The sequence below is a fragment of the Lichenostomus cassidix genome, chromosome 2 (genome assembly GCF_008360975.1).
Source record: "Lichenostomus cassidix isolate B80296 chromosome 2, HeHo_3.0, whole genome shotgun sequence".
Classification (NCBI taxonomy): Eukaryota; Metazoa; Chordata; class Aves; order Passeriformes; family Meliphagidae; genus Lichenostomus; species Lichenostomus cassidix.
In genome coordinates, this window is record NC_139482.1 from 82098846 (window position 1) to 82125618 (window position 26773).

Sequence of the window (26773 nt, forward strand, 5' to 3'; positions counted from 1 at the left end):
CGGATGTGACTAAGCCTTCCAGTCCTTCCTTGCCTTTTGTTGAAGGTAACTCAGAGGAAACAAATATAATGAACCATACAGCTGGGGGTGCTCTGGGGGTTAATACTGGGCAGTAAGAGCCCAGTACCATGGAACTCCTTGTTTTACAAGCATCTTCCAGCTGTCCTACTTACAGGTTGAAGACGCACTTGCTCTGTTACAAAGTTGATCACTCCTTGATGACACAGCCCCCCCAGGAGCCTAAACTGATCACCTGCTACTTTGCAGAGTGCATTTGGCAGTAGCAAGCAGAAAAGTTGCTGCTACATCCCTCAGAGTTTTGAATGACATGTCCCTGGATGGTCCAGCAGTAATAGCTGATTTAGGTGTATTAAGATTATTGCTACATTTAATATTCTCTAGCACAGGTATTTGAGGGAGCCTTGTATGTCAGGGCTCTTTCTGACAGGGTAAAGAAGAAAGGCCATAGGGGACAGCAGGAACATTGTCTCAAGCTGTGCTCTCATGCCTTCCCAGCTTGCTCCGATCATACATTCTTGTTAAAGCAATTAAACCCAATCCAGCTAGGGTCAATTTACCCCTCTCTGCTATTACAAAGGTATATTAATTTAAGCCTGTTACCTTTTGTCTTTAAAACTCTATATTTGAGACTGTGACTTGCTTTTCTGACATTTTCATCCTTTTTTTGTGGCCCATGGAGAATTTTTTCTCTTGAATTTTCAGTTACTAAGATATTTGATCAAATAAATAGTGGAGAATAATTTGATATGAGAGATGTTTTAGATCATTGACCCATGGACACAAACCGAATACTAATGACTGTGCTAAGCAGTGACAAAGCCAGATTTTCTACATGAGAAAATCAGTATCATTTTTGAAGAGCTGGGGGGTCCCAGAGCAGCTTTTTAGCTGTATTTCAGAATCAAAAGAAATACTGTGCAGCAAGGGGGGATAAATAAGGAAACAACATGTACATTTGCTTAATATGCACAAACAGAATATTCTCTCAATCTAAGCACAAATGCTACCTAGTCTGGCTCATTTTTGTTTGCCTTCAAATTTGCAAACCACAGGTTGCAGAGGACCTTGTTAACCGGTTACACCTCAATGCCCATGCTGACAAACTGGTGAGGACCTACAGTGCAGGCACAAAGAGGAAGCTCTCTACTGCTGTGGCTTTAGTTGGTAAACCCCAAATACTTTTACTGGTGAGTAAAAGCAATGCTGTGCTTATGATAAATGGGTTACATTGAATTTTGTTGCCTTGTATGTTACTCGAAAGAAAATCAGGTAGTTTCCTCGTCAGTCAGGGAGTAATTGATACACTGATGTACAACTGTCCTCTTTGTTCTGCTATGTGAATGGCTTTAATTTTATTCTTCAGTGCTTGCAAAAATAGAAAGTGATTTTTTTTTCCTTTTTGTTCTTCCTTGGAGCAATTGGGTGAGCAGAAAAAAACCCAAAAACCCTAAATACAAATACAATTTAAGCATTCCATGGCCCAAATGCACATTTAATTGACCCAATTTAATTGTTTAGGACACTCCTAATTCTTGCTAGGTTGGACTTGTTTCATAAATCTGGCTAGTTCTCACATTTTTGTTGGATTCACAAATCACACAATCAAGTAATATTTATTAATTATATTAATTTGAATTACTTATCCCATGTTGTTTTGGTGCTTGCACACGACTGCTCGTTTAGGCCTGAAACTGGCCTCTTCAGTTTAAACAATGCCTTTAGTATTGAAGGTCAGGGAACTACAAAGCTTTCAGAGAAGCACCATTATGACTCAATACTCTCTTTCTTATCATTGCTTATTGTTTCACTAGAGAATACTGAACACCCCCTTCTTAAAACTTGGCTGAGAAGAGCTAAACCAGTTCAGCAGTGGAATCAACCTTTCAAAATAGTCAGGGGGAGGAAAGCTGTTTCTCAGAGCTGAGGGGGAAACCAGGGCTTCCAGTAAGAGATCACAGGCTAAATCAAACCAGACAAAACTGATATTCTCTGGGGTTCGTGTTTCAGAAGATTAAACACATTTTGCTCCTTCTAACTGCTTATCATTGCCTCACTTCTAAGCTGAAATATTTTATTTTCATTTTATGCTTAAACTGACCCTGGTTCAGCCACTAAAAGGAGGAGATAATCTTAAATCAGTGCTTTTTCTTGATCCTAGGAAATGCTCCAACTGTTTTTGAATGTCTTTATGGCAGCATACTACTGCAAGTATCCATTTCAGCCTACTTCTTGCTGCAGGGCACAGACTATTGCACATGGAAGGAACAAGAGGAAAGAAAAATATCTAAACACATCAAATTCTTTAAAACATTTGGCTGGCTTTAGAAAGCTAGCAGATTTTAAAGGAGTTTTTCAGTATTTTAAAAGGCACTTTTAAAAAATTTATTATTTTGTTGGAAGGCAAAGACACCGATATAAACTACTGAATCTGCTTCTAAATTGCATCCAAGATCATAGCTATTAATTTGAGCAACATTGTGGGTTGCTTATGTTTATTGCTTTTTAAGTTTTCTTTGTTAGCAATCCACAGATAATGGGAGATTCAACCAAATTTTTTCACCTCTGACATTGGTAGTGAAGCACTAAAATCAGCATGAAACTGGATGTTTTGTATTTATTGTTTCTTGAAAACTTTACTTCCAATTTGCAGCTGGGATTCCTTGCTGATAATACTCTGGTGAAGGCCATACCACTCTAGGAGGTGCTGACACCCCTCATGGAATTCCACTGGACAAAAAGCAACTGGAAGAGTTCCCTTCTTCCTAGTTTTTTAGTGACAGATACTGGATTTCTCAATCAGATACCATTATTTTTGCTTCCATGAGTGGATGAAGCAAAAATTTGATTTAGTGAGGAAAGAAGGAATAGATAGGAAAGGGAAACGTAGATTTTATCAGCAAGACTGTGGGAGCAAGGGGTAGAGAATGTCAAATCTAAACATCTTATCAGACACCTGGATATGGGATGGGCAGTGTAGGCATCCAGGAGCTACAGGACTTCTCCACTTGTTTGTGCTCATGACAGATGTGCATGCAGATCAGAAACAGTTACCAAACCTCCCCAGAAAGTGGAAGAAACCACCTGCAAGTATCTCCTGTCAAAAAGAGGATACATATATAGATTATTAAATGGACATATGATTATAAATTTTAATAAGTACACATATATGATATGGAAATGTTTTTTATATCTATTACAAACATTTAGAAATACACATAGATGATATTTAAACATTTTTTTAATATATATATACTTCTTTACTAAAATATGTCTTCCATAAATTTAGACATTGAACTGTATGTCTTAAAGCAAAGCAGGGATCAGGGTGTCACTTAAGTGATCTTCTGAAAACGTAGCATTTAAAGAGAAAAGTATTTTATTTTATTGTGAATTCCGTTAGTTGTTCATGCTGAGCAGAAGCTGTGGTATGCTTTTCCCACAGTGCTGTGTCATCACTTTCATTTTTGCTGTAGGATGAACCCAGCTCTGGGATGGATCCCTGCTCTAAACGCTACCTTTGGAAAACCATCCTGAAGGAAGTTCAGGATGGCTGTGCAGCGGTGCTGACATCCCACAGGTAAGACCCTTATCCCAGCAGCCTGCACATTCCTGTGCTGCAGAAGAGTACATTCTGAGGACATGCTCACTCTGGTGTGAAACAGAGAATAAGTCTTGAAATTTTATGGCCAATCCTTCCTATCCATAAAAAAGGAACCTGTTTAAATCCCAAATATTTGTCATATTTAATTTTTAAAGAATAGAGTGTTGCTTAAGGGGCTTCAGGCACAGAAAAGATGATGTAATTGAATCTTCTTTTTCTATGGTCTTTTAATACAGTATTGTAGTGTCTCTTTTTTGCTTGGAACATCAGGTTACCTTTTTACAGCTGACCACCTTAAAAATCCTTACAATGGGAGGTGTGAGTGAAAAACCTTCTGATTTTATTAAGTTTCTGCTTTGCATCAGTGTATGAAAAGAGTGAGCCATGGCATCCTAAAGATGGATGAGTCAGCTATCCTCTTATGCACTACTCAAAATGGTAGGAGTGATCCCATCCTCTTAGAAGAGTCCATCTACATTAAATATCTTGTCAGTTCTCTGATATGCTCATTGGTATATTGGTTTAATGGAAGAAACATCAATACTGTTTCATAACCTCTATAGTGAAATGGAATAAATTAAATATTCCCTTAGGTGAAACATATATATATATATAGTATGTATAATTATATCTAGAGTATCTTTAATGAGTGAGAGGTCATGAAAACATGTCCAGAGAGGACAAAACTCAAAAGTAAAAACAGCAATGAAACATTTGGCCAAATGAGATTTGAAGTATAGATGAATTAATAAAGTAATGTGGCAAAACTTCCCTCAACGTCTTCTATTTTCAACTTCTTTTTACATATTCTTAAAATATATTTGTTATCCCAGTACATTATTGATGGAAAAATGCTCCAAAAATTTCTAATGTTTGTTTATGGAAGCTGAATTTTAAAAATTATGTACCTGTGTTTGATGGCCAAGTGCTTCTCAGCACACTCATTTAGGGAGCATGGGCTATGCATTGTGAATTCAGCTCAGTGATTTTCAGGAAACAGTGTGCTTTAACTTTGCAGTCCAGATTAAGAACCTATAGTTGTCAAACACCAGCTAAACAGAAGAGACCTGTGGTCTCATTACTAATATGCTCTAAAAAAACCAACCAACCAACCAAAGTCCATTGAATTTTACCATCTATACATTTAGCTTTACAAATGAAGCCCATATAAGTACAGTGATAGTGTTCACATTGCTGAGCCAGGATGAAGGAAGAAGAAATTATTTTATACTATTTGTACTATTTTTGAAGGCCATCTGGGCTTTCTTTGAGATTATTTACTTGTGTAAGTACAGGAATTTTACGTATGAACATCCATACATGTCAGCAAATACATGTGTGAGGTATAGAGATGATTTTCTGTAAAAAAATCGGGTTTTGAGGGCTATTTACTTACTTTTCAGAAACAATTTTTTACTTACATTTTAGAGACAAAACTTCTGTTTTAATGGGGGAGGAGTGAGGCTTTATCAACTGTCCTTACAGCCCTAAATTTGTGTAATTTTGCCACAACTGAGGAGTGTTATGCCAAGGGGAGTATTAGGAGTTACTCAGTGAAATTCTTGGTTTGTGGGAAGGCATGTTAGCCCTCTCCCTGTCGCTCTCAGCAGTTTGGCAGTTCTCACCCCAGCCCTGTCAAAGTTTAAAGAAATTGTTCCTAGTGAGGGTACTTAATTGGCAATGCTCATTCAGTCAGAGCACTTTGATTTGGACTGGCCCATGTCTGAGGCACACAAGACATCTCTTGTTTTGCTGACACAGAAGGGTTGGGGAAGGCACACAGTGAATTGTAGGAACACCAAACATCTTTGGTTCCTCTTTGAGATGATGGGTACATCCTGACTGATTCTCTATGTCTAAAGGGCTTCTTTGGAAGAGCTGCTCATACAATTCTGTATAATACAGAGGATAGCAGCCCATCTGCCATAAACTTTACAAATCAAAACTGTTATTTATCATCTGAAGCAGCCACATCTAGGATAACCCTGTTTTTCTGTTCAGCTGCATTTTCACGTCCTTAATTCTGTTTGGATTGTAGTGTTTTGGATCTTCTTCTATCCTGCAGTCAGGCTGAGGGTAACTTTTTTCAAGGGTATGTGCTATGCAAAAAGCAAGCTGAGTGAGCTTACTTCATTGCTCTTCCTTTATCCTTTAGCTCAGAATAATCATAAGCATGTATTAAAGGGAATAACAGAGTTCATGCCTCTTGCATTCAGTAGCATTTCTGAGACTGCTTATAAGGCATTTGCCTGTGGTAATAATACCTTTATATTCTGACCAGAATTGTCCAATTAGCTATGGACTAAAAATATAAATCATAGCTTAAGGCTCTCTTCTATCTGTCGTGTGGTAATAACTTTTGGTATACACTGACTAGGGTTACAACTTTGACTGTTACCCTTTAAATTCAAAGGGTTTTTTTGTACCTATTGTTGCAGCTGTTTGGATTCCTTCTGCTTTAATGTAAGTTACATATAAACAATATTATCTGGTTTTGCTATTATTTATTTATTTATTTTCCTCTGCTTTATTTTGTAGCATGGAAGAATGTGAAGCTCTCTGCACACGGCTTGCTATTATGGTCAATGGAGCTTTCAAGTGTCTTGGTTCTCCCCAGCACATTAAAAACAGGTATACATCAACATCAAACCTTCTGCATCTGCATTCAAACTAAGGGCTGGCTAGATGCTTTAGTAGTGCTAAATCATAAGCACTTATGACTGCTAAGAACATCATCTTTTTCCTTCCATCACTGAAGTTAAAAAAAGAGCCAATTAGGATAATTTAGCAAGCTAAATTGACATGTGACATCGCTAAAATGCTTTGTAGTCTGCTTTGGTAATTGAAAGAGACAGATCAACATCTAGAATGAAGCACTTCTGCACTCAGCCTAAAGAATATGCTATGAGAATTCATCATGGCAATGAAATACAATTTGGTTCCTTCTGAGGACTTCCAGTAACAAGATGAAGCTTTTTTAACAGGTCAGCAGCCAGTAAGAATATCTGTTTTGAACCCTCTCTGTTTCCTACAAAATTCACGGACAATTGCAGATATTTATGCTGTTTTCTGTATCCTTTTCCTGGTGTGCATAAGCCTCTTTTCTGTTTGAACTCTGGTCATGAGTTAATTTAATACCTATTAATGAGGATGTTTAATTTAGAGAATGGGTTCAAACCACCATAAAAGAAAGAGGATCATCAGCTGAGGGGAAAGTTGCTGCAACTTATAGATAGAACATTTACATTCAGTTGTAAATGTAATTGTTAGGACATGCAAGACAGTCAGCTGTGTAAGATGATACAGCTCATTTACAAGTAGCAAAGCTACACCGCTTTGTACTAGTTCAGCACTTAGCTCTCTTAAGTGCAGATACACTTGACATTGAGAATAAGCTCTACAGAAATGCTTTGGAAATGCTGTCTGCCATGTTTATGAGGCAGAAGCTGGGTGTCTTGGATAGCTTCTTGTCCCTTGACAACTGTTGGCTTTCTGCACTTCCCTTTGGGTAGAACAATAGGCCCTTGTTTCACAGCTACATTAGTAAGACGGGCCCCGCTCTCATTAGCTCTTTCCTTTCAAGTATTTTTCACGAAGAAAAACTTTAAGCTACAGACATTACAAACTGGATGTTGAAAAGAATTGATATCTTCTCTATTTCTGACAGTTCTGTGTGATTGTAGACTTCTTTTCACGTCTCCACATATTTCAGGGTACATTTGCCCTATTTTCTGGAGACGTGAGAAGTCAACTGGTCTTCAGCAGTTTCTGCTTCTTTCATATCTAGGTGTTTGCCTTTGTCATTTCTTCTCTTCCCAAATTTCATAGCACAGAATGGCCTGTTGTCTCACTAGCTGGAGTAGATGAGTGAGTGGAGTAGATTAGTGAGTCCTTTATGTCTTTTGATGAGAAACAGCTGTATGTAGAGAACAGTGCAGATCTTGAACAGACAAAACTGCTTTTTGAAGATGTGTCCCTCCCCAATAAGAAAAAAATAGGATTACTTAGGCACTTCAGTGGAGTGTATAAAGTTAGCGGAGGTGAATGTGAGTCTTCCCTTTTTATGTTTCAGATCCTCTGGAGTGAGTACATCTCTGTCTTCTCAGCTTGACCTTGAGAGGGAAAAATCAGACAATCCACAAAGGCTACCTTCCCCTTTATCTTCTCAGTGGCTTTGTCATTGTTTTGCCACTTTTGATGTTTCCTTTAGCAGCATCTTTTCATCTTCCCTCTTACAGAAACATGACATCAAAAGCATACTCATAAGTATGCACCATATTCATATAAATAAGACAGTTATTTCTCAATTTGCTGCACTGCCTCTCTAGATAAACCTCTTTCAGATCACAGTTAGCAAATCAATACAAAATCATCATGCTGGAAGTGTTTTCATATTACTCCTTATTGAGATACGATTAGTACTATTAGTACTTATTGAGATAGTCACAGATCAGCCATTCTGGAATCAAGGCTGCATGAGTGCTTCTTTTAAATTCTCTAAAGCAAGGTCATACTAAGAATATTTGGCAGTCATATTCATAGCAATTTTTTGTTTAAAATCATTGCAACTTTGTAAAAAGCACACCTTCTCTGTTAAAGATATTTCATACTATCAGCAGGTTTGTGTTCCATGGCAGTTCTTTAATGTATGTCAGTAACATCACGTGGGATAAGATGTGCACTGAAGACCAATATTGCTGAGACTTTCTATACAAACTGTGTAGCTCAAGCTGCACTAAGATTTTTTGTTTAAGGCAGGATTAAAATCTATTTAAGTCCTAGCTTATTGATTGACTTGGCCTCCATAGTTTCTACACTGACTGTTCAGGAACCTATTGAATTTTCTTAAAACTTTAGAACACTTTACTAAGAAAAATAGCCACGAGCTTAATCAAAGGATTGAATTAGAATCATGCAGTTGTCTGAATTTTCTTTGACTGCCTGATATATTTCCTTGGCTAGCAAGAACAAAACCACTTTAGAGAGCACAGTCTTAGAACGTCATATACACACAGCTGTTAAAGTTTGCAGAAAAGACATTTCCATGTTTTCTTTGGAAACCGTTTGACAAGTGCTGGGGAGAAGTCAAAGACTGTTCCTGTACTCCTTTTATTTTGTTTCTTAGTCTAGCTTCCAAACTTCCCTCCAACACATGCCAATAACATCCTTTATCATAGGTTATCACACACTAGGCTATCACACATCTAACACATAAAGTAATTGTCAGGAGATTAAAAACCACTGTACCTTCTGTTTAATTACTGTTCCAAATCTATTTGAAGACAATTTGCTGGTATGCTACCATGTACCATATGGAGGATTCCTGTATCTACATGATATGGGGAAGGGGTAGAGAAGCAGAATTCCAAAGAAACCCATTGAAATAATTAAGCTTTAAATTATTTTCAAGTTTTCATTTTCTCACTTTCTGTTTCACCTGTGAAAACCCTGAAAAACGTCCAGGACTTGGAAGAGTTTTGAGTGATTCCTTCCTTTCCATTTTCCTTCTCTCCCTATGATTTAATAGCCCTATCATTCTCATTGCCATAAAGAGGAAAACACTCTTTCTTCTAAAGTGGAGACCATAAGGATTAGTAAATATAAGCTGCTATTAGGAAACATCTGCCTGCAGAAGAATTTTTCCTTATCAGCCATATCCACTGATATAGTCACCAGTATTTTCCTAGTGTTTCAGTGTTTTCTTGCAATTAGCACTGTCTAGTATTTGACCCATGCAGTATCTCACAAAACCTATCACCTCCTACATTTTGTTTATAAAGAAAAAATTTCATGAGGAAATATAAGTGAAGGAAAATGTAAACAAAACTGATTTTGTGGCATCTGATTTAATTACTGATACCCTAAAAATTTGTATGTTTGGATGGTGTTTTGTCATGCTGTGTGTGTGAATGCATTTGGCTAGTAATATACACGTTTATATTAACAGGGAAGAATGGTACTAAAATAAATTAATGGGGTGATATAATATATTATCATGGTTAATTTGTTAGATTTTACAGCTTGTTTTTTAAAAATTGTTCTTATAAATAAGCAGCTCTTGATATCCTTTAGTCTGCTTCCAATTTGTTTCTACAAATCAAATTGAACAAATACTTTAAAATCAGCAACAATGTCCTGCTCTGGCTTTGAAGATTGCAAGGGGAGAAATCTAACCCCTATATGAACACTTAAGAATAATTTCATGCAGCTTTTAATTGTGATAGAATTAATCCAGTATTGTAAGAAATAATAATAGAAGCATATTTTGATATTACATGTGATTTTATTAGTATGTCTCAAGAATTTTTTTCCTCTTCTAAATATAGGCCATCTAAAATGACATTCTTTCTTCCCTACTTGTTGAATTCTGTCTGTCTTGATGGAAGTCCTCAGAGTTGTTTTATTTATTTATTCTTTAGTGCCATTCCAGCCTATAGAGTTCTAATTATGATAACCTTTTTGATGGATATGTGATGAAGGTTTAATGAGTCTTCCTTGGGGCCCTGTTAAATTTTCTTCTTTGCTATGGTGAGAAGTTCAAGGATTCAACACTTTTTCTCTGGCTACAATTTCAGCCCTTGGCAGATGTGAAAGATCATAATCTTGGACTGAGTACAGCTTTGTCAGATGGCAGGACAAAATTCTGCTATGAAGGGTATGGGTGAACTCCAGGAAGATGCTAATGTGAAATATAAAAACTTCATAGGGATATAAAAAGTGATGCTGCTTCTAACATGTGAGACTTGTTCCATTTTTCCAACCCTTCTGAAAACCTGTTACAAAATGCTTAACCAAAAATATCTTCTCCCTACAAATGTCAGTGTTTGGGTTTCTGCTCCCAGCTTCTGAGCCTTGACTATATTTATGTATGTTTAAACAGATTTAAAGTGCCTGTAGATGTTTATCAGCAGAATAATAGAGGTAAGACTTTAAAAAGGCATTTTGTTGTAGGTGGCAAATTTCTAAATAATATCAAGAAATGTGTTAGGAAGAAGAACAAACTGAAGAACAATTTTCAAAAAGTTAGCATCTTAGTTCTAGATGTAGTTTGTCTGAGATTGATGTGTTAACAGTTGTGCCTATTAAAGCCTAATTTCAGACAACTCCTGCCAACAGAGTCAATTACTCTAAATTGTGAATGGATTACATTTAAATGCTCTCTTCAGTATTCTCCATTATACTTAATGCTTTTTTAAAAAATTCACAGAAGCATTTTCATGTTAGATACAGCTGGCCAATTCTCTGGGAACAACATTTTGAATATTATCCTTCATTCTAGGGCCATCTGGACAGACTTCTCTTATCAGAAAAACTCATACCAATTTGTCAGGTGCTGGACATGAAGTCTTTGCTCAAATTTTATCAGCAATCCATCTGATTAAATTACCCAACAATTAATTAATTTGCTATAGCTGCGTTAGAATGGAAAATATGTTGGCAGACTATTTATACTTCACCTTTTTTTTAAAGGTTGATTGAGAACATTTTATTGCTTTTCTCAAACTCACACATGTAGATTTCTTAAATGGAAAAGAGAGGATTAAAATAAAAAATCCTATCAATATTTCAAACTTCAGTGGACACAGTGTTATCATATTCATTGATATACTAGCAATAAGTTTCTTACATGCTATAAAAATACAGAAATTAATATAATTTTCATTCTTGACTAGAAAACATCTTCCTCTTCTGTATGAAAAATGTATTAAGGCAGTGGATGTGTAATCATGTAATACAGCTCTTAGTTTGTCTTTGCAGAGAAAAGATTGAAAAAAAGAGTATTTGAAACTTAAAAAACACACAGATTGAGAGTTCAGAAATGAGCAATATCTTTTGACTCTCATAAAATTTTGTACAACGTTAATTCAGCCCTTCTATGCATGTGTGTTATAATGCTTTTTTTGGTCATTTTTTACTATGTTTTCCACAGGATGCTACTTTGTATCTCTGTTCATTAAATAAGCAGCAGATAATTAAGATTTCATACTTTTCCTCTAGTATGTGTTTTACTAGAAATTTTTAAAAGCTGTTTTTAAATGCAGTATTAGCATTTATTGGAGCAGGGCTTCATAAACATCTACATCATTATTTTCCATGACAATTCTGGAAACTTGGTTTGAAATAATTGTTCCCATTTTATAGAGGAGTAACCAAAGATTGGTGCTAAAGTTAAAAGGGCTTGGGTAGTTCTTCTGAGCAGTTTATGACTAAATATTTTCCATTTGTTCAACTTTGCATTCAAAGTAAAACTCCTGTTAACTTCAGCTGTAGCTGTGGGTGTTCCAGAAGGTACTGTGAATTCCTCCTATTAACTGGAGTCCTTCATCCCAAGGTGGGCCCTGGATAAGACAAGGAAAGCAGTAAAGAAAGGTGTGGTCTAAATGAGTTACCACAGACCACACAGATGTATGATGATGAAAGGGTAAGATTTGGGTCCCCTGGGCATTCTGGAATCATGAAGCACTTTCTTCTGTTTTTCTTTGCTTTTCTCATCATTCTGCTGTTTTATTTGCAACCTTTTCTAGGCATTGCAGTAAATAAAGCCACTTGTCTGAGCAGGTACATCCAATGTATCTTGTAAGGCATTCATGATAGGGATTTCATGAAAAAGTGTTATGTGATGATGTAATTAAAGTTTATTACATAATGCAAATATAACTGTGGATTAAATTTTAATTTTACATCTTGCCTCAAACACTTTTTAGCTTAAAGTTTGACCTTGAGGTGTTGATAAGGTCTTTTTAATAGATATTTTAGTGTGTAATACTGTAATTATCATGTTATTAAAAAAGAGTACACCCAAACCCAGCCATACCAACACAATGATAATGTTACTTATTCCTGTCTTTTTTACTGTTGAGCCCCAGAAGGTGCTTTGAGAAAACAGTTTTGCTTCTTTATATGCTCTACCATCGGCTTTGCACAGGGTTAGAGCAGTGCTGCTCTTGATACTCTGGGAATAAAATATATAAATAATGCAAGAATAAAAAATCCCTGATACTTGCCAGTATGTGCAGATAAACAAGCTGAAAAACAGAGAAATTTTGTGTGTGCACATGTATAAAGAATTAACAAGATTTTTGAATGAAATCACATCTAAGAATTTACAAGTGCATAAAGAGCAAGGCAAAGTTTTACTCTGCCCTGCTCATAATGTGGGGCTGTCACTGTTATGGCAATTATATTATTGAATACAGAAATTATCTTTAGATGGTTTGATATGAAAGCCTGAAGTGTGTGTGAACAAATAGTGCATGTGCAATATACCTGAACAAGTGTTAGTCATCATTTCAATAGCTGTTTTCATGTTTCTATTGTTACCCTGGAAAAATCATGATCACTTAAAAAATTATGAAACAAACTATGAATAGTACATGGAACAGATATTTTATAATTTATTTGTGTCTGTTTGTTTACATCTAATCAAGTTTATCTGTTCAGCAATGCTAAAGTTCTGAATAAATGCAGAAGGAAATAACTTTTTACAAGTGACAGGTATTTGTATTTGATTTTAGTTTACTTCTTTAAAAATCCAAGTATTTAGAAATTAATAATCTTTTTTTCCTTCCTTGGTATTGTCTTTGGTTGTATCTTAATAGATGAAATAATTAAATACATTGTGTGATTTAAAATTATCGTAAACTGTGATGTCTTGGTTTTAATTATTTTATTTCAATTTAATTTCCTTTTTCTCGAAGTTTTTCAAAGTGTTTTGTTTTTAATGTTGTTCAAGGTTCTGTTTGTAAATTGTACTTGTGTCTAAGTCTGTGAGGAGAATGACCTGGATGTGTATCCCATGCTTCAGCAATTATACTTGTGTAACTAAGTTATCTTGCCTAGATGAGGCCTATTTCAGCTTAAATGATTTCAGGATTCTATTCACTTAGGGAAAGTAGAACCATATCTGCCTGCAAATGAATGTAAACCAAAGCAGAGGGATAAACAGCACAGTAGCAAATTATTCCCTCTCTTTTATTTATGGCATATATTCTAAAAGATGCAGTTCCTTGCAGACATTAAGTGCCAATGTTCTCTTTACTATTTTTATTTTGTTATCCAATAATGTCATTTTGAAGCAATCTTTTGATCAAAGTAGCGCATACACAAAGTATGCACATTATATTTCCATCAGTAAACTTTCTGTGAGCTGTAATTTTTTGATGTATGTATATATAGCACAACATTCTCCAGGAAATGTACTCTTTGATTAGTGGGGAAAAAAAGCATATGGGTGATTAGATGCTGTTCTTAATTCTCAAAGTTAGGAAATGGGGCAATGTTTTTAATTTCCTGAGGTTACATTCAGACAATTTTACTGGGAGAGAGTTGGTAAGTAGGTTTTGGGAAGAGTGTATTTTGATGAGCTGTTTATTCTGGATCTGCCATAACTTAAAACAGTGGTTTCAAGGTTTGGGTTTGCTCATTTGCAATCAAGCAAACTCCTAAGGCTTTTAAATGAAAGCACAGTTGTTTTTTTTTGGGTTTTTTTAAAGCAAATTAAAGTCTGCTGATAATGTGCTTTCTTTTTTACCCCTCCCATAATACATGTTTTCATGGGTCAAGCTTAAACCCATTGGGTTAATTCCTCTAGGGACTCCTAGTGGCCAAGTGCAGGTTCAGCTGTGTTTCACAAGATACTGTGTTTCAACAAGGTCTCTTGTTCCCATTCAAACCTATGAACCAGGACCTCCAAGGAATGGGCAGAAGGGAACATTGAGAAGCTTCTCTGCTCCAAGTGGCAGCTCCTCTCCTTGATATTAATGAGAATTTTCAGCCTTTGGGACACTAAATCCATTTCCATTGCCTTTGCAAAGTTAAAAGAGCACCAGGAAAGCACGCGAGGGATTTGCTCTTCAGTATGGATTCGGTTACACTTTCTTCCAGTGAGTGACTGGAGCTTGTGTAGACACATATCTGAAGCAGAATTACATAATCCATTTTTGTACTGGTGGCTGTGGGGCTGCAAAATGCTCTGGGAACTGAGGAACCATTTGGGTGATTGACTGAGGCTCACCTCCTCTTTGTGATATTTATACCAAAAGGAGCCTGAGGTCAGATCAAACACCTGTTAGCACAGTATTCTCTCTCTCTGGAAGTGGTCAAGTGGGAAAAGTACAGGAACAAGATAGGCACATGAAGTTACTTTACCACATTATTCAACCACCTTCAGCCGTTTCATTTTGAGAGGCTTCCCAAGTCAGAGGTGGTGTTAGTGGATCCCCACCATGAATTTTTCTGGTCTCTTGCTCAACTCATATCAAGTTCTGACATATAGCACATCCTGTGTCAATGAGTTGTAGAGTTCTCCTATGTACTGAAAGGAAGATTACTTCATCTTACTGACTTGGCATTGCTTTCCCTATAATTTAACTCAATGTTCCCTGCTCTTGCATGAAAAATATGTGAGTCAAGAATTATTTCTTACTTTCATTGCTTAGTCATGATTCTGGTCTCCCTAAAAATACCTTTCTACCACCTCATCATCTTTCTTTCGTGATGAAAAGTTTTAGCCTATTTAGTAATTCCTGGTATGGAAGTAGTTCCATTCCTTGCTACCATTTTATGATACCTTTGCTTCCTGGTTATCTGAGCCTCTCAGATACCTTGAGGACCTATGTAAATTAAAAGTGTGAAGTTCTTATACTTCTTGCTAAGCTCCTGCTTCTGCAGCTGATGCTGTTGTTAAATACTCAAGTTAATTAGTTTACAGTCAATTTGGGAATTTATATTTTAGTTTCAGTCTCATGTTGGCATTTTAACAGAAAAAACAACCAATAAGTTATACTCCCAGAAGCACTAATGAGGTGACAGTCGAGCATGAACTACTAGTTTGACTGAGGAAGAAGAGGAAGGATAGAAAGAAGACAAATATTTTATTTTGTCAGAATATGTATTTTTGTGTGTTTGTTTATACACAAATAGAAATTCAGGTGTTGTTAAAGTAACATGGCAGTGGAAAATATGTTCTGTGTTGGATAGCTTTGAAGAGGTGATGATTCTTTTGCAGCAGATGGCTGCTGAATGAGTGTGCTGGCTCAGCTTAGGTCATTTTAATGATAATGTATTCCTCTTTAGGTCTTGAACTATCAGGTGCTAAAGGTTTGATCCTAACAGAGCTAATCAAACCAGATTGTGCTTTTCTCTGTAATTCCACTTTGGGTTTCTGAATTAATTATATTGTCTGAATCAGAGACGGAAAGAGAGTGAAAAAATGGTCAATTCAATTTCCATTGCCTCAGTGCACTGCCGAAAGCAGCTTGCTGATTATAGCCGGGGGAAACGTTTATTGTTGATCAGCTTACTCTATATGGGGAGTCTTGCACTAAAGCAAAGTATAAAATCAAGGTATAGAAGCATCATAATTTGACTAGCCAAAAGAAGAAAATATTTTAGAGCTTTTTATTGGTGCCATGCTGGCATTTATGTCCTTCACAATTTAGAACGAAACCAAAGTTGCACAGACTCCTCTGTCTTTGCTAATCAGAATTTTGATTCATTTTCTTTGGAATCTTCATTGCATACAGCAATTTCATTTTATGAGACTGTTGAATGTCTCCATAAGCCAGCATTTTTCAAACTGTAATTAAATGGTGGTTGTAGAGAAATGCCAGAAAACTGATCAGAATCAATGATCTCTTGTAAAATGTTGCCTTAGGTTAGCTGTCAACTAAATTGAATACCCTTGTTAACTATATCCATCTTTGTAACAACTTTTTTTATTGTCACATGTATTTTTTTCAAGGATGATGCTATGCATTTAAAACATTTAATTAGAGATCTATTTATGTCTCAGTAAATCATTGCAAAGCAAATCTGCCAGACACTGCTTTGGGTTCCACCTAATTCTGGATCTCTTTGATGTATCAGCACTGCTCATCTGTCAGGCTATACTGTCCAGTAAATATTTAGTACCCTGCAGTTTGGACTCAATACAGTTTAGTTGATGAAACATCCTCAAGGAACCAACAGAAAGGACACTGCATCAGGGAGTTTCTTACTCCATTTCAAGAGGTTCAGGGGTTGCATTTACTACAATAAAAAAGAAACAAAACAAAACCTAATCAAAGATAAAAGCCCAAAAACAAAAAAGCAACCCACAAAAAACCCCACAAACCAACCAAAGACTAAAAAGCCCTGTGCTAATTTATCTGTAATGGGGTTTTTCATTTTTATGCAGAAGCTGCCACTGTTTTATGCTACATGAAAAAATAGGATTTTTGTTTGAGATTCTTGGAAATTATATTTTGAACTCGTGAAATTCTTAATAAAATAAAATCTGCAGTCTTTTTTTTTCATTGTGGAAACTTGTAGTGCTCTGAAATCAATTGACTAGTTTATAACAGTAGAGGTTCTGATCCAATGCAAAATAAAAGTCAATGCCCTTACATTGCTATATAATTATTACAGGTGAGGAATATGTGATATTTCATGTGGAATATTTTTTTGGGAATCACTCATGCACTGGTTAAACTGGACATGTATCTCAAAATGACTCTATATTTTTTATTACCTTTTGTTTGATAATCTGTAGACAGTTTTTTATGTACTGGAATAGGACAACATTTTAGAGTGTGCTGTGATAATATCCTCTGCTTTGATGACATGAAAATGTGCCTCTCACCAGTCAGACCAAATTAACCCAGCTGCTGCCCTGAATCTTGAGTTGTACACAGGAAAGACAGGAGAGAGGAGGGTTTTGGCACGAGGGAATACTACAGAGGTAATCACTAGGAGCCAAACCACTTCAATAAAGGATTTGGCAATGAATAATTGTGACACTGTAGAATGAAGAAAAGGGAGTCATGCTAGAATGAAGGATGCGGGTGTCGTGGTCAGTGGGATGACAGAGGAAGTGACAGGTTTCTGGAGAGACATGGACAGTGCTGTTCAAGCTCCCTTTCAGCTTTGCCTTTCCATTGTTCACAGGCAACAGGGAACAGCAGTGGCAGTGGGAAGCTCTGCTGATGTGGCTCCTGCTGGTGTCTTTCCCTAGCTATTAACCAAGAAGAACCCAAAGGGAGGAGTACCTGTAGCTGCAGAGGAGGGAAAGGGCACAGCACTGTCCTTTTTTGCCCCATGTCTCTGCTGAGCTCTGCCCGTGCATCCCAGTTTGGGGACTGGTGCAGCACAACTTCCATTGCTTAAGAAATGTGTATAAGAACATGGTTGTCATTTCAGTGTTCACTGGTTTATTGCAACTTTCCCAAATAATTATCAACAGTGAGTAAAGGTAATAAAATATATAGTGTTGGTTAGATTGCCTGTACTTAACTTTTATCGCATTTGTGTTGAGAAAGAGAAGTTCATTACCTAAATTATACTGAGAGAGTTTGCATGGTCATAGAGGCAAAGAAAATTTGTTAACCTTGCCATCTCCCTAAATATTCCCACACTCCCCTTTGCATATCTGTAAAACACCATTGTACTCACACTGCTGAAATCTGCTTTTGAATGTGCAGTTTTATTAATGGTTGAAAAATAGTGCTACATGCCCATTTTTCTCATTAGAAAAGTTAAAGTATTTTTTTCTTTTTCTGTATATGTGATTCATAATCTTCATAGCTTTGTGCTGATCACTCAAAGCAATATAAGAATTAAAGCATAGTTTACTTAATGTAAATTCAGGTATGTAGGATTGTGAAACACCCTGTAGTAACTAAAATTAGGCATAACATGGTTTTGGTCTCTGTTAGCATTAATTTTACAACTTTCTCGTTGAAATTCTGTTGTTCAAAAGCATAATAGTAAAATTACAGTCATAATTCAGTAGGCATACATGATATTTGATATAATAATAGGTAAATCAATGAAAAAAATGTTCTTCTTGTCTTCAGGTTGTCTTCATGGATTTATGTTTCTGTGTCTCATTCCCAGGTTTGGAGATGGTTATTCTGTTAAGGTTTGGCTTAACAAAGAAATAAGTTATCAGACAATGATTTTGGACTGTCTGCAACTGCATTTTCCTGGAACAGAGTTTAAGGTACAGCTAAAACTCCTTGTTGTAGTATATGGCAGGATTAATTTGGGGCTGGTAAGAACAGTACACACATGTTTGAATTTTTACGTTTGGACATATTGATCTTTTTGAGAAAAGTACACATGAATATCCATTTTATTTTTCTGTTAAGTGTTTCATAAAAATTGGACTTGTGATGTTGATTAAATGAACTCCAAACAGGCATTTTGGCAATGTAAATGGAAAGGCCTTTTCTCTGAGTGGAAATTTCCTTTTGCTTTTATCATTGGTGAAGGTGAACTCAAATTTGTGTTCACCTGAGGTAGGATGACAATGTAGTCACTGAGAGTATTTTCTTTGATTGTTTTCTGATAAGGTCCAGAGTTGATAAGTCTCAGCCTTTACTGAGATTCTTTGATTTAATACAAAGCCCTATAAAAGATCTGTAGCAATTACATTTCAATAAAAACTCTCAAAGACTTTTACTGTGTTTAGGAATAGAGTAATGGAAAGCAATGTCTATCTTATATATGAACCTCTTTGTGTGTCTGTTCCGAGCTCAGACAGGTGTGGGTCTGTATATGCTCAGCCTTTTCCCAGGCTGCACTGTAGCAGCACTAGCAAGTTGGATTAAAATTGTCTTAAATTTGCATATATTTTGTGGGATTTATAAATTGTCACCTCAGAACACACACAAAATTTGTGCTGAGTATGAGCTGCTCTTTTTGCTATGAACATAGACAAAATATGTTAGGATGATTATAAGCAACTGTAGCTTCATCACAATGTACATTCACTTTTGTCTGTTTTGTAATTTTTGCTTGTTTTCAGGGACAACATCTTAACCTGCTTGAGTACCACGTACCACGAAGTCAGGGATGCTTAGCAGAGCTCTTCAGAGTCCTAGAGAATCACAAAGTGTTTCTTCAAATCAAACACTACTCCATTAGCCAAACCACATTAGAGCAGGTATTTAATTATTTTTCTTTCTTCTCTTCCCAGCCCCCATACTTTTTTTTTTGTCTAAACATGCTGTGTATAGTGGTTATTGATATGGTAAAATATGCTGTCATTTGCTGGGTTACCTGAATATATGCAATACTCCAGCTGTTCCAGGCCATCTCAGGTCACACAGTAATTCCATGACCCACACTGTTTTTACACTGAAGGTGAGAATAGTAAAAGCATCACAGCAAGTCACATACTTGTAGTGTGCACAAGCATAATATGTGCTTAGATGCATCTGGAGCTGTGCAGGATGACAAGGTGGGACTGTGAACTGCCGCCTCCACTATCCAAAATTTGGGATCTTATGAATGTCCTTGAAAAGGCTGAACCAGTTTCTGTAAATCATGATAAACCTTAGACTTTCAAAACATTTTCCTTTGAGAATTTTAAGTGCACAAGCAGACAGAAGAGATCTGACTGCTAAAGACTGTGTAATCCTATTGTGAGAAAAGGAAGAGCACATTGATGGCAAGCATGGGATTTCTGGGTGATTGTGATGTGTTACAGCACGTTTATATGCAGCTTGTTATTCATTCTACAAACCAAGAGCCACATCTAGTCAAAATATTAATTTTCTATGATTGATTGTGTGCACTTGTTCCTTTTTCCCATGTGCAAATCATTATTGAAGTGTTCTCCTCTGTACTGGTCTACTAACTACTTGTAAATGATCCATCACTGAATGGCTGCATATAAGATAATTTCAGCCTGTTTCTTCAGGCATTGTTCACTCAGGTTTACTTCCTCTCCATTATTCATTGTGATGCATCACCTTGGTCACCTGCCACTGCTTTCTCTCCTTGACTGAGTGTCAGTTTTAAACAGAAAAATATTTCTTCACAGTAACAAATACACTTATAATACACCCTAAGTTTGTTTGCATATGAAGAGGATCATTTGAATAAAGAATAGCCATTTTTCCCCTTTACATTCCTTGCTGTGAAATAGTTGTGTAATTTAAAATGAAACAAGCCTTTCCGTAGTAAGACCTGTTTTTTAAAAAAAGCCAAAACAAATCAAGGCGGCACATTAATTGTTAAATCAGCAGTATGCTTTTACCTTGAAATATTTGGACCCTCATCTGTAATATATATTGGCAGAAACAACTGACTCAGATTCTTGAGGTATGTCATTCAAAGACAATTAAAACAATTGCTTCCCATTAACTTGTGCAGCAATAACATGTAACTTTCATGTCTCAGTAACTCATTTTACCATAATTTTTGTCATTTATCAACCCCAGTTCTAGGTGGAAAGGGAAAGAGAGATTATGTCTAGAGTTAAACATATTTTATTTATTTTAGACATAAACTCATATGTTTAGAGTCTAAACATATTTTTAGAACTATTCCCTCAATGTAAGTTGTTAATTATTTTGTCAAAAAACTTAGGAGAGCAGCTAAATAAATCGTTACCTATGTCCCTAAAGTCTGGATTCAATTACTGTTATTTTGAAAATCCTACTTTTTATCATGTCTTACAGGTATTCATTAATTTTGCTACACAGCAACAAGGAGTCTCCCATTCCTTACAAGGATCTCCTGTTGTTCATCATGATCATCTCCCAGTCTAGGCTCAGAACGGGATACAGCTTCTACATAACATATGTGTGTGTGTGTGTGTTTGCATATAGATACACACAAATTACATGCAATAACTTTTCAGCTGTGAAAAATTTGAGTATGAGAAACAAATAGTAGAAGTAGAGGTGAGTTTTCATCTGTAGGACAGAAGGAATGGTACCAGTTCTTGGTTAATCAAGAAACTGATTACATGTGGATCAAAAATCTGTTAGAAAGTAATGCTTTTTTAATTTAACTGGAATTGTGAAATACAAATGGCTTCATTATTGCAGAGAAAAAAAAAAGGCTGATCGGAAATGTCAGTGCATAGTTGGTTTTTGGTTTTTGTGGTGGCTCTGCATTTGTTTGACTACAGTACTTTCATACATACAGTATGACTACATGCATGCAATATCTAATTTTTACATGATAAGGCAAGAAAAACAATTGAATGGTAGCAATAGCTTGACTATCACCCAATATTTTTATATAATCACACAAATTGAGAGCCTTTCGACTTCCCTATTAATTTAGTTCTGTGTTGTGACAAGCTAAATTAGCCTTTTTATTGTAAAAAGGATGCACTGTATTCCATAAGGCTTTATGTTAAAGAGGTTATTAGTGTTCTAGCCTAGTCTGCCTCCTAGTTATCTTAAGTAAATTTAACAAATTTTCATAAATCATACTTGACAATGAGCTTTCCCCTAAGCCTGCATGTTGCTGCTGGAACTATTCTCAAGTACCTTTTTAATGACCTATTTTGTTTTTCTCATCTTTTTATTTCCTTTTCATTTTTTTCAAAAAGAATGTCAAAATGCTATTTAATGGGATTGTTAAAGGAAGATAAGATAAACATTGAGACAGTAATCAATAAACTTCTCAATAAATATATTATGATGCTGCATACTTCAGATAAGGCCACAGTCTTCAGCCTATACTTGGGTAAAATAAGTGAACATTTAATGAAAAAAAACTCCTTGCATATTGTGCTTGGAGAAAAAAAACATGATTTTTTTTTTTTTTTTTGGTAAGTGGCTGCCTCATCCAAAACAAGTCTTTGAGGCTCCTATCAAATTAGCTCATGCCACTTTTATTGGACTACGCTGTCAAATAGCTGAAATTGTAGAACCATGACTTAGAAGTTAATTGCTGCAATATGATTTTGGGTGGGCAGGGAAGAGGTAAGTTCACTTGGAGATGGAACAATATGATTTTAAATGGCCAGTGTTGCTGTGCTGCTGCTATAATTCCCTGCTGTACAATGATGAAATATTAAAAAATATATATTTGTGTTTTAGGCTTTGCAAGCTGACTCAGAAGACTGTTTATTGAGGCTTTATTTGCTTGTGCTGCTTTGGCCCATTATGCTCTTTTAAAATCAGAAATTCAGGTTGCCTATTTTTATAAAACTGAAATTAAGTCCTTGAAAAATAAATAAACCCCTGATGATTTACAGGCTTTGTCTGGATGTACATATGGGTTAGAGTGAGCGAGCTTATGAGTGTTTTTATTGTGAGAGTGGCTTGGTGTATACAGCCTGCTGCCTAATATCAGAACTCTGCCAAGCTCCTCAAGACCCAAAGCACCTAAGAACCATTAAACCCCACCAGCCACCACTGTGGTAGAAATGCCATAGCACAATGGGATGGCCATATTTGATGTGAAAACAGTTGTCTTTACTTTCTGCATAAGGCTGGGGGTGGAAGGTTTCTGAGGTCTCCAATTAGGGAAAAAAAAAAAAAAGGTCAATTTTACAAAGAAGAGTGTGAGACAAATAGTGGACATGAAAGTAAAAAGAAGGCAGATGTGGGAAACTTGGGCAGAAACAAAAATATGCCTTCATTGAAGACTGTTTAACTTCAGCACCTCAGGATGGAAGAAACTGAGTGTTCAAGAAACAGCCAAGGATCTTTGAGTCATAGTCTGAAACTACTCAGCAGAAGAACATTTCTATAGCTCTTGCTTAGCTGAAAAAAAAAAATAGAAGGAGAGGTATGGCAGTCAGATGCACACAGATTTTGGCTTTTTTATTTTGTTGGTATGTCTAGATCTGTAGATTGTTGATATTATGACTGATTTATTTTCTTTGGTGTTTTTTTTTTTTTGTTTTTATAAACTAATATCTCTGTCTCAACTATCATAAATCCTTAACAAAAAATGAAATATACTCAAGGAAATTTAGGGATTTGGGAAAGGAGATGGTGCTAGTCCTTGCAGTGTAAGGCGGTTGGCCAAAAGGTGTATAAAAAGGTGATTTTTATGAAATTATGAAATGAGTGCTTATTCCTGCTGAGGAAGAGTGTCAGGCAGTTGAATTAATAAAACAGTCCTGCAGTTTGCTTCAACCAAGGGAAGCATAAAAGCGTACAAGACTCACTGTGGTGAGACTGAAAAATGGTAGCCTAGCTGAGTGCTCAGATAGGGGAGCTTCTTCAAGGCTTGGCTGTGTAACACTAATTAAATGTCACTTTTTTCTGATTAAAATGTGAAAGATTATATTAGTTTAATAGATGAATACAGTAAATAAGGTTTGCTTCAGATTGATGGTTGAGTAAATTCAGTTAACAGTGTTTTTCTTTTTTTAAATTACTTCATATGCATCTCAGGAGACCCAATTTAATTCAGGCAAGTAGCAAACAATGTCTGTCTACCAATCCTTTATGGGTGAGGAAGGTCAAAATCTAATTGAGTGCCAGTGTACTAGGCTCTCTCTCTGAGGATATTTTCCCTTTCTTACACTTGCAGCATTTCTAAAAGTATGCAAGTTTCAACAAAAGTATTTTGAAGATTTTATTTATTTATTTATTTATTTATCAAAATAAATCACTAAACTACGAATCTGGATAGAAAAGGTCAATTATGCATTAATGATGAAAGAATCCTTGAATTAATAATTCATGAAGAAATATCTCTTTTTTTGGAAGAGATACGTGTTTGATTTGGAATCAAACAGCTAAGGATTTTGAGCAATACTTCTCTTGTCTGATTCTTGTTAGGAAAGTTTCATTTTATTTCAGCTGAAACTTTCTCTGACTATGAAAGTAAGCCCTTCACCCTGAATGATAAATTAGAATTAAGCTCAAAATTACAAAAGCAATCGAATATCTGAATTGCTCAACACCAAAACTGGGAAGATGATATTCATACTTTTAAGGGACTATTCTACTGCCTAAGTCAAAAGAAGGGCTTTGGCCAACCTTTGAGCAGATTGTTTCAGGCCCTCTTTTAATTTTTGTACAGTTATAGAACGATGTGACCAAAAATAAATAATGGGTCTGAACCTTTAATCAAAGTATCACAAATTCAGTGGAGGTTTAGTGGTGATGGTAGCAGTGAGCAGGATGGGAAAACTCACAGGTTATCACTTTGAATATGGCTGAATATAGCTGCATATTAAATTTCTGTACAGATTTTTCTTCTGGAAAGAAAGAACTTATTTCTCCAGTTTGGTTCAGTCATGACCACAGATGATAAATTTTGCCCAGGGTAGTGCAAGATGTATAATATGATTTTCAGCAAAGGAATTGGGTGCCTTTTGAGCTTTCTTGCCCTTGTGAAATTTGAATCACTGGGGTCTGAAATCTCATAAATTTGGAAGTTGAATCTGACTCTTATTGGAACTTCTCAAGTCCTAGATCTGTTCAAACTCAGCTTAGGTAAGAATATTGCTTTCCTGGTCTTCTCCTAGTAAGCAGTAAAGCTGACACTTTCTTTGATTCAGTTTAATATGACCTAATCTTTTTATGTCAGCATTTTCAGTTTTTCTTGCTCAAGAATAGGGAGATCAAAGCTAGCAGCAAAAATATCCTACTTGAAGTGATGGAGAGCTGACTAGCTCAGACCTACAACAGCTAAAGAGAAAATGCTTCCTGAGTTGTGTTTTAGATCCTTACATTACAAGTAGAGCTGATGCTGTTGCAGGTGTGATGGGGGTGGGCAGCAGGTACAGAGCAGAAATCACTGCTGTCTCATCCTTGCACAGAAAGCAGCAATTTGCTGCTATCAACAGGCCAGGTACTGCTGAATGGTTTAGCAGATTAATTCTCCATGCTGAATAATGGTATGGATCACTGAAAGAAATCAAAGCATCTTTCTTCTTTATGAAATTTTTCTATCATGGTGAACATTGCTCCAGCAGTGCCCTCATGCCTATGGCTACTTGAAACTATGTGCTGGGATAAATTCTGACTCCTTTCACAAAGGCCCTGAAAAAACCATGATCAGAGTCTGCACTGCAGAGGTGTATGCACATCTTCAGCTTAGGCTGATCAAAGAACCGAGGTTCATATCTGCTTTCCACGAAATACTAATGGAGATAAAAGGAAATACAAGCTACATAAGCAAAAGTCAATAGGTGAGATTCCCATGTGATGCTGATTTATTCCAGCCATGAACACCATACATACTTAATTTTGCTGCCTGTTCATGCCATGGGCAATTTAAAGAAGTGTTTTGGGATTAACTGGCTGTGAGGTGCCCAGCAGGAAAAGGTAGGATCCTCTAACATGCTGTGGTATAAGGTAAGATCAAACAGGAGTCTGTCACCCTTCCACTGAGGCAATAAATGCTGGTTAATAATAAAGTGTAATGCATGTAATTCAAGAAAAGTATCAGAAACACTTTCTACTTTATCTTTTGCTGAAACAGAGAAATGCAAACTTTATTCTATATACCATTTTTATATCACTCTTAATTCTTGCTCTACTTACCTGACTATATGCAATAACCAGACCCAAGGTGGTTTTTTCCTCAGACTTTATTGAGAACTGGTTCTTAACACTTTAATAATTATAGCTAAGGGTGAGAGTGATGGAGCATGTGACATTTATGCTGAATCAAATGGAATATGCATGTAATGATCTAGCTGAGGAGTTGTGGTCATCTAATACTTTGTAGCTAATAATAATTGTCTACTAAGGACAACCTGGCAATGTTTTCTTAGAAGTCTAGTATTATAAATAATTCTGTTAGCAATGTGTGAATACAAAATAGGTCGAATCTAGCTAAGAGAGTGCTGTCAGTATGTGAAAGGTAAGAATCAAGGTCATGCACAGCATGCTGAAGTGTTGTATTTTTGGGGTTTATTTTCCCTTTCAAATTTAACTTAGTGATTATTAGAAATGGCACTTGTCAGTGGCCAGCTACATGCTGAAAGTGCTTATTTATGGCCCAGAGCTGAGACTGTTTACATGCTGGTCATTTATTAGTCTCTTTGTTTTTTTTACTACCCACGTTTTAGATGAACTGGTAATAAAAGTTAATGCATTAAATTATATTGGGAGGTCTTTGCGAGCTGTGCAGTCAAAAACAGATTTTCTGGATGTCCAGCAAATGGATAACATAGAAGTATTTAAGTATTTCTATGTATAAAATATTAAAGTAAATTTTGAAAATAGTCTTTACAGAAATATTTTAGAAATTGAGTTGTTCTTTGCGTATACTATATAGACTTCTACCTTAAATCAAAGTGCAAATGAAGGTGTCCATAGTTATATATTTCTAGTTGTGAAATGCACAGGTTAGCTTTAACCCATAACCTTCACCTGAGAATAGCGGGAGCACTGAAGATCTGCTTTGTGTCTGAATTTAGGGATGGAGACTAACAGCAGACTCTGTGACTCAGTA

The 26773-nt window shown here is 36.1% G+C and overlaps 1 protein-coding gene across 1 annotated transcript in view; it reads left to right on the plus strand.

Moving 5' to 3' along the window:
* The window catches only part of LOC146441689 (ATP-binding cassette sub-family A member 13-like), a 141441-nt gene extending 118939 nt beyond the window's left edge, over nt 1-22502 (plus strand). The window contains exons 39-44 of the mRNA XM_085052185.1: nt 1074-1208; nt 3495-3598; nt 6161-6253; nt 18497-18602; nt 19410-19547; nt 21070-22502. Of these exons, the coding sequence (XP_084908311.1) occupies nt 1074-1208; nt 3495-3598; nt 6161-6253; nt 18497-18602; nt 19410-19547; nt 21070-21159 (666 nt within the window). The 3' untranslated portion in view covers nt 21160-22502. The remainder of the gene's footprint in view (nt 1-1073; nt 1209-3494; nt 3599-6160; nt 6254-18496; nt 18603-19409; nt 19548-21069) is intronic.
* The last annotated feature ends 4271 nt before the right edge of the window (nt 22503-26773 follow it).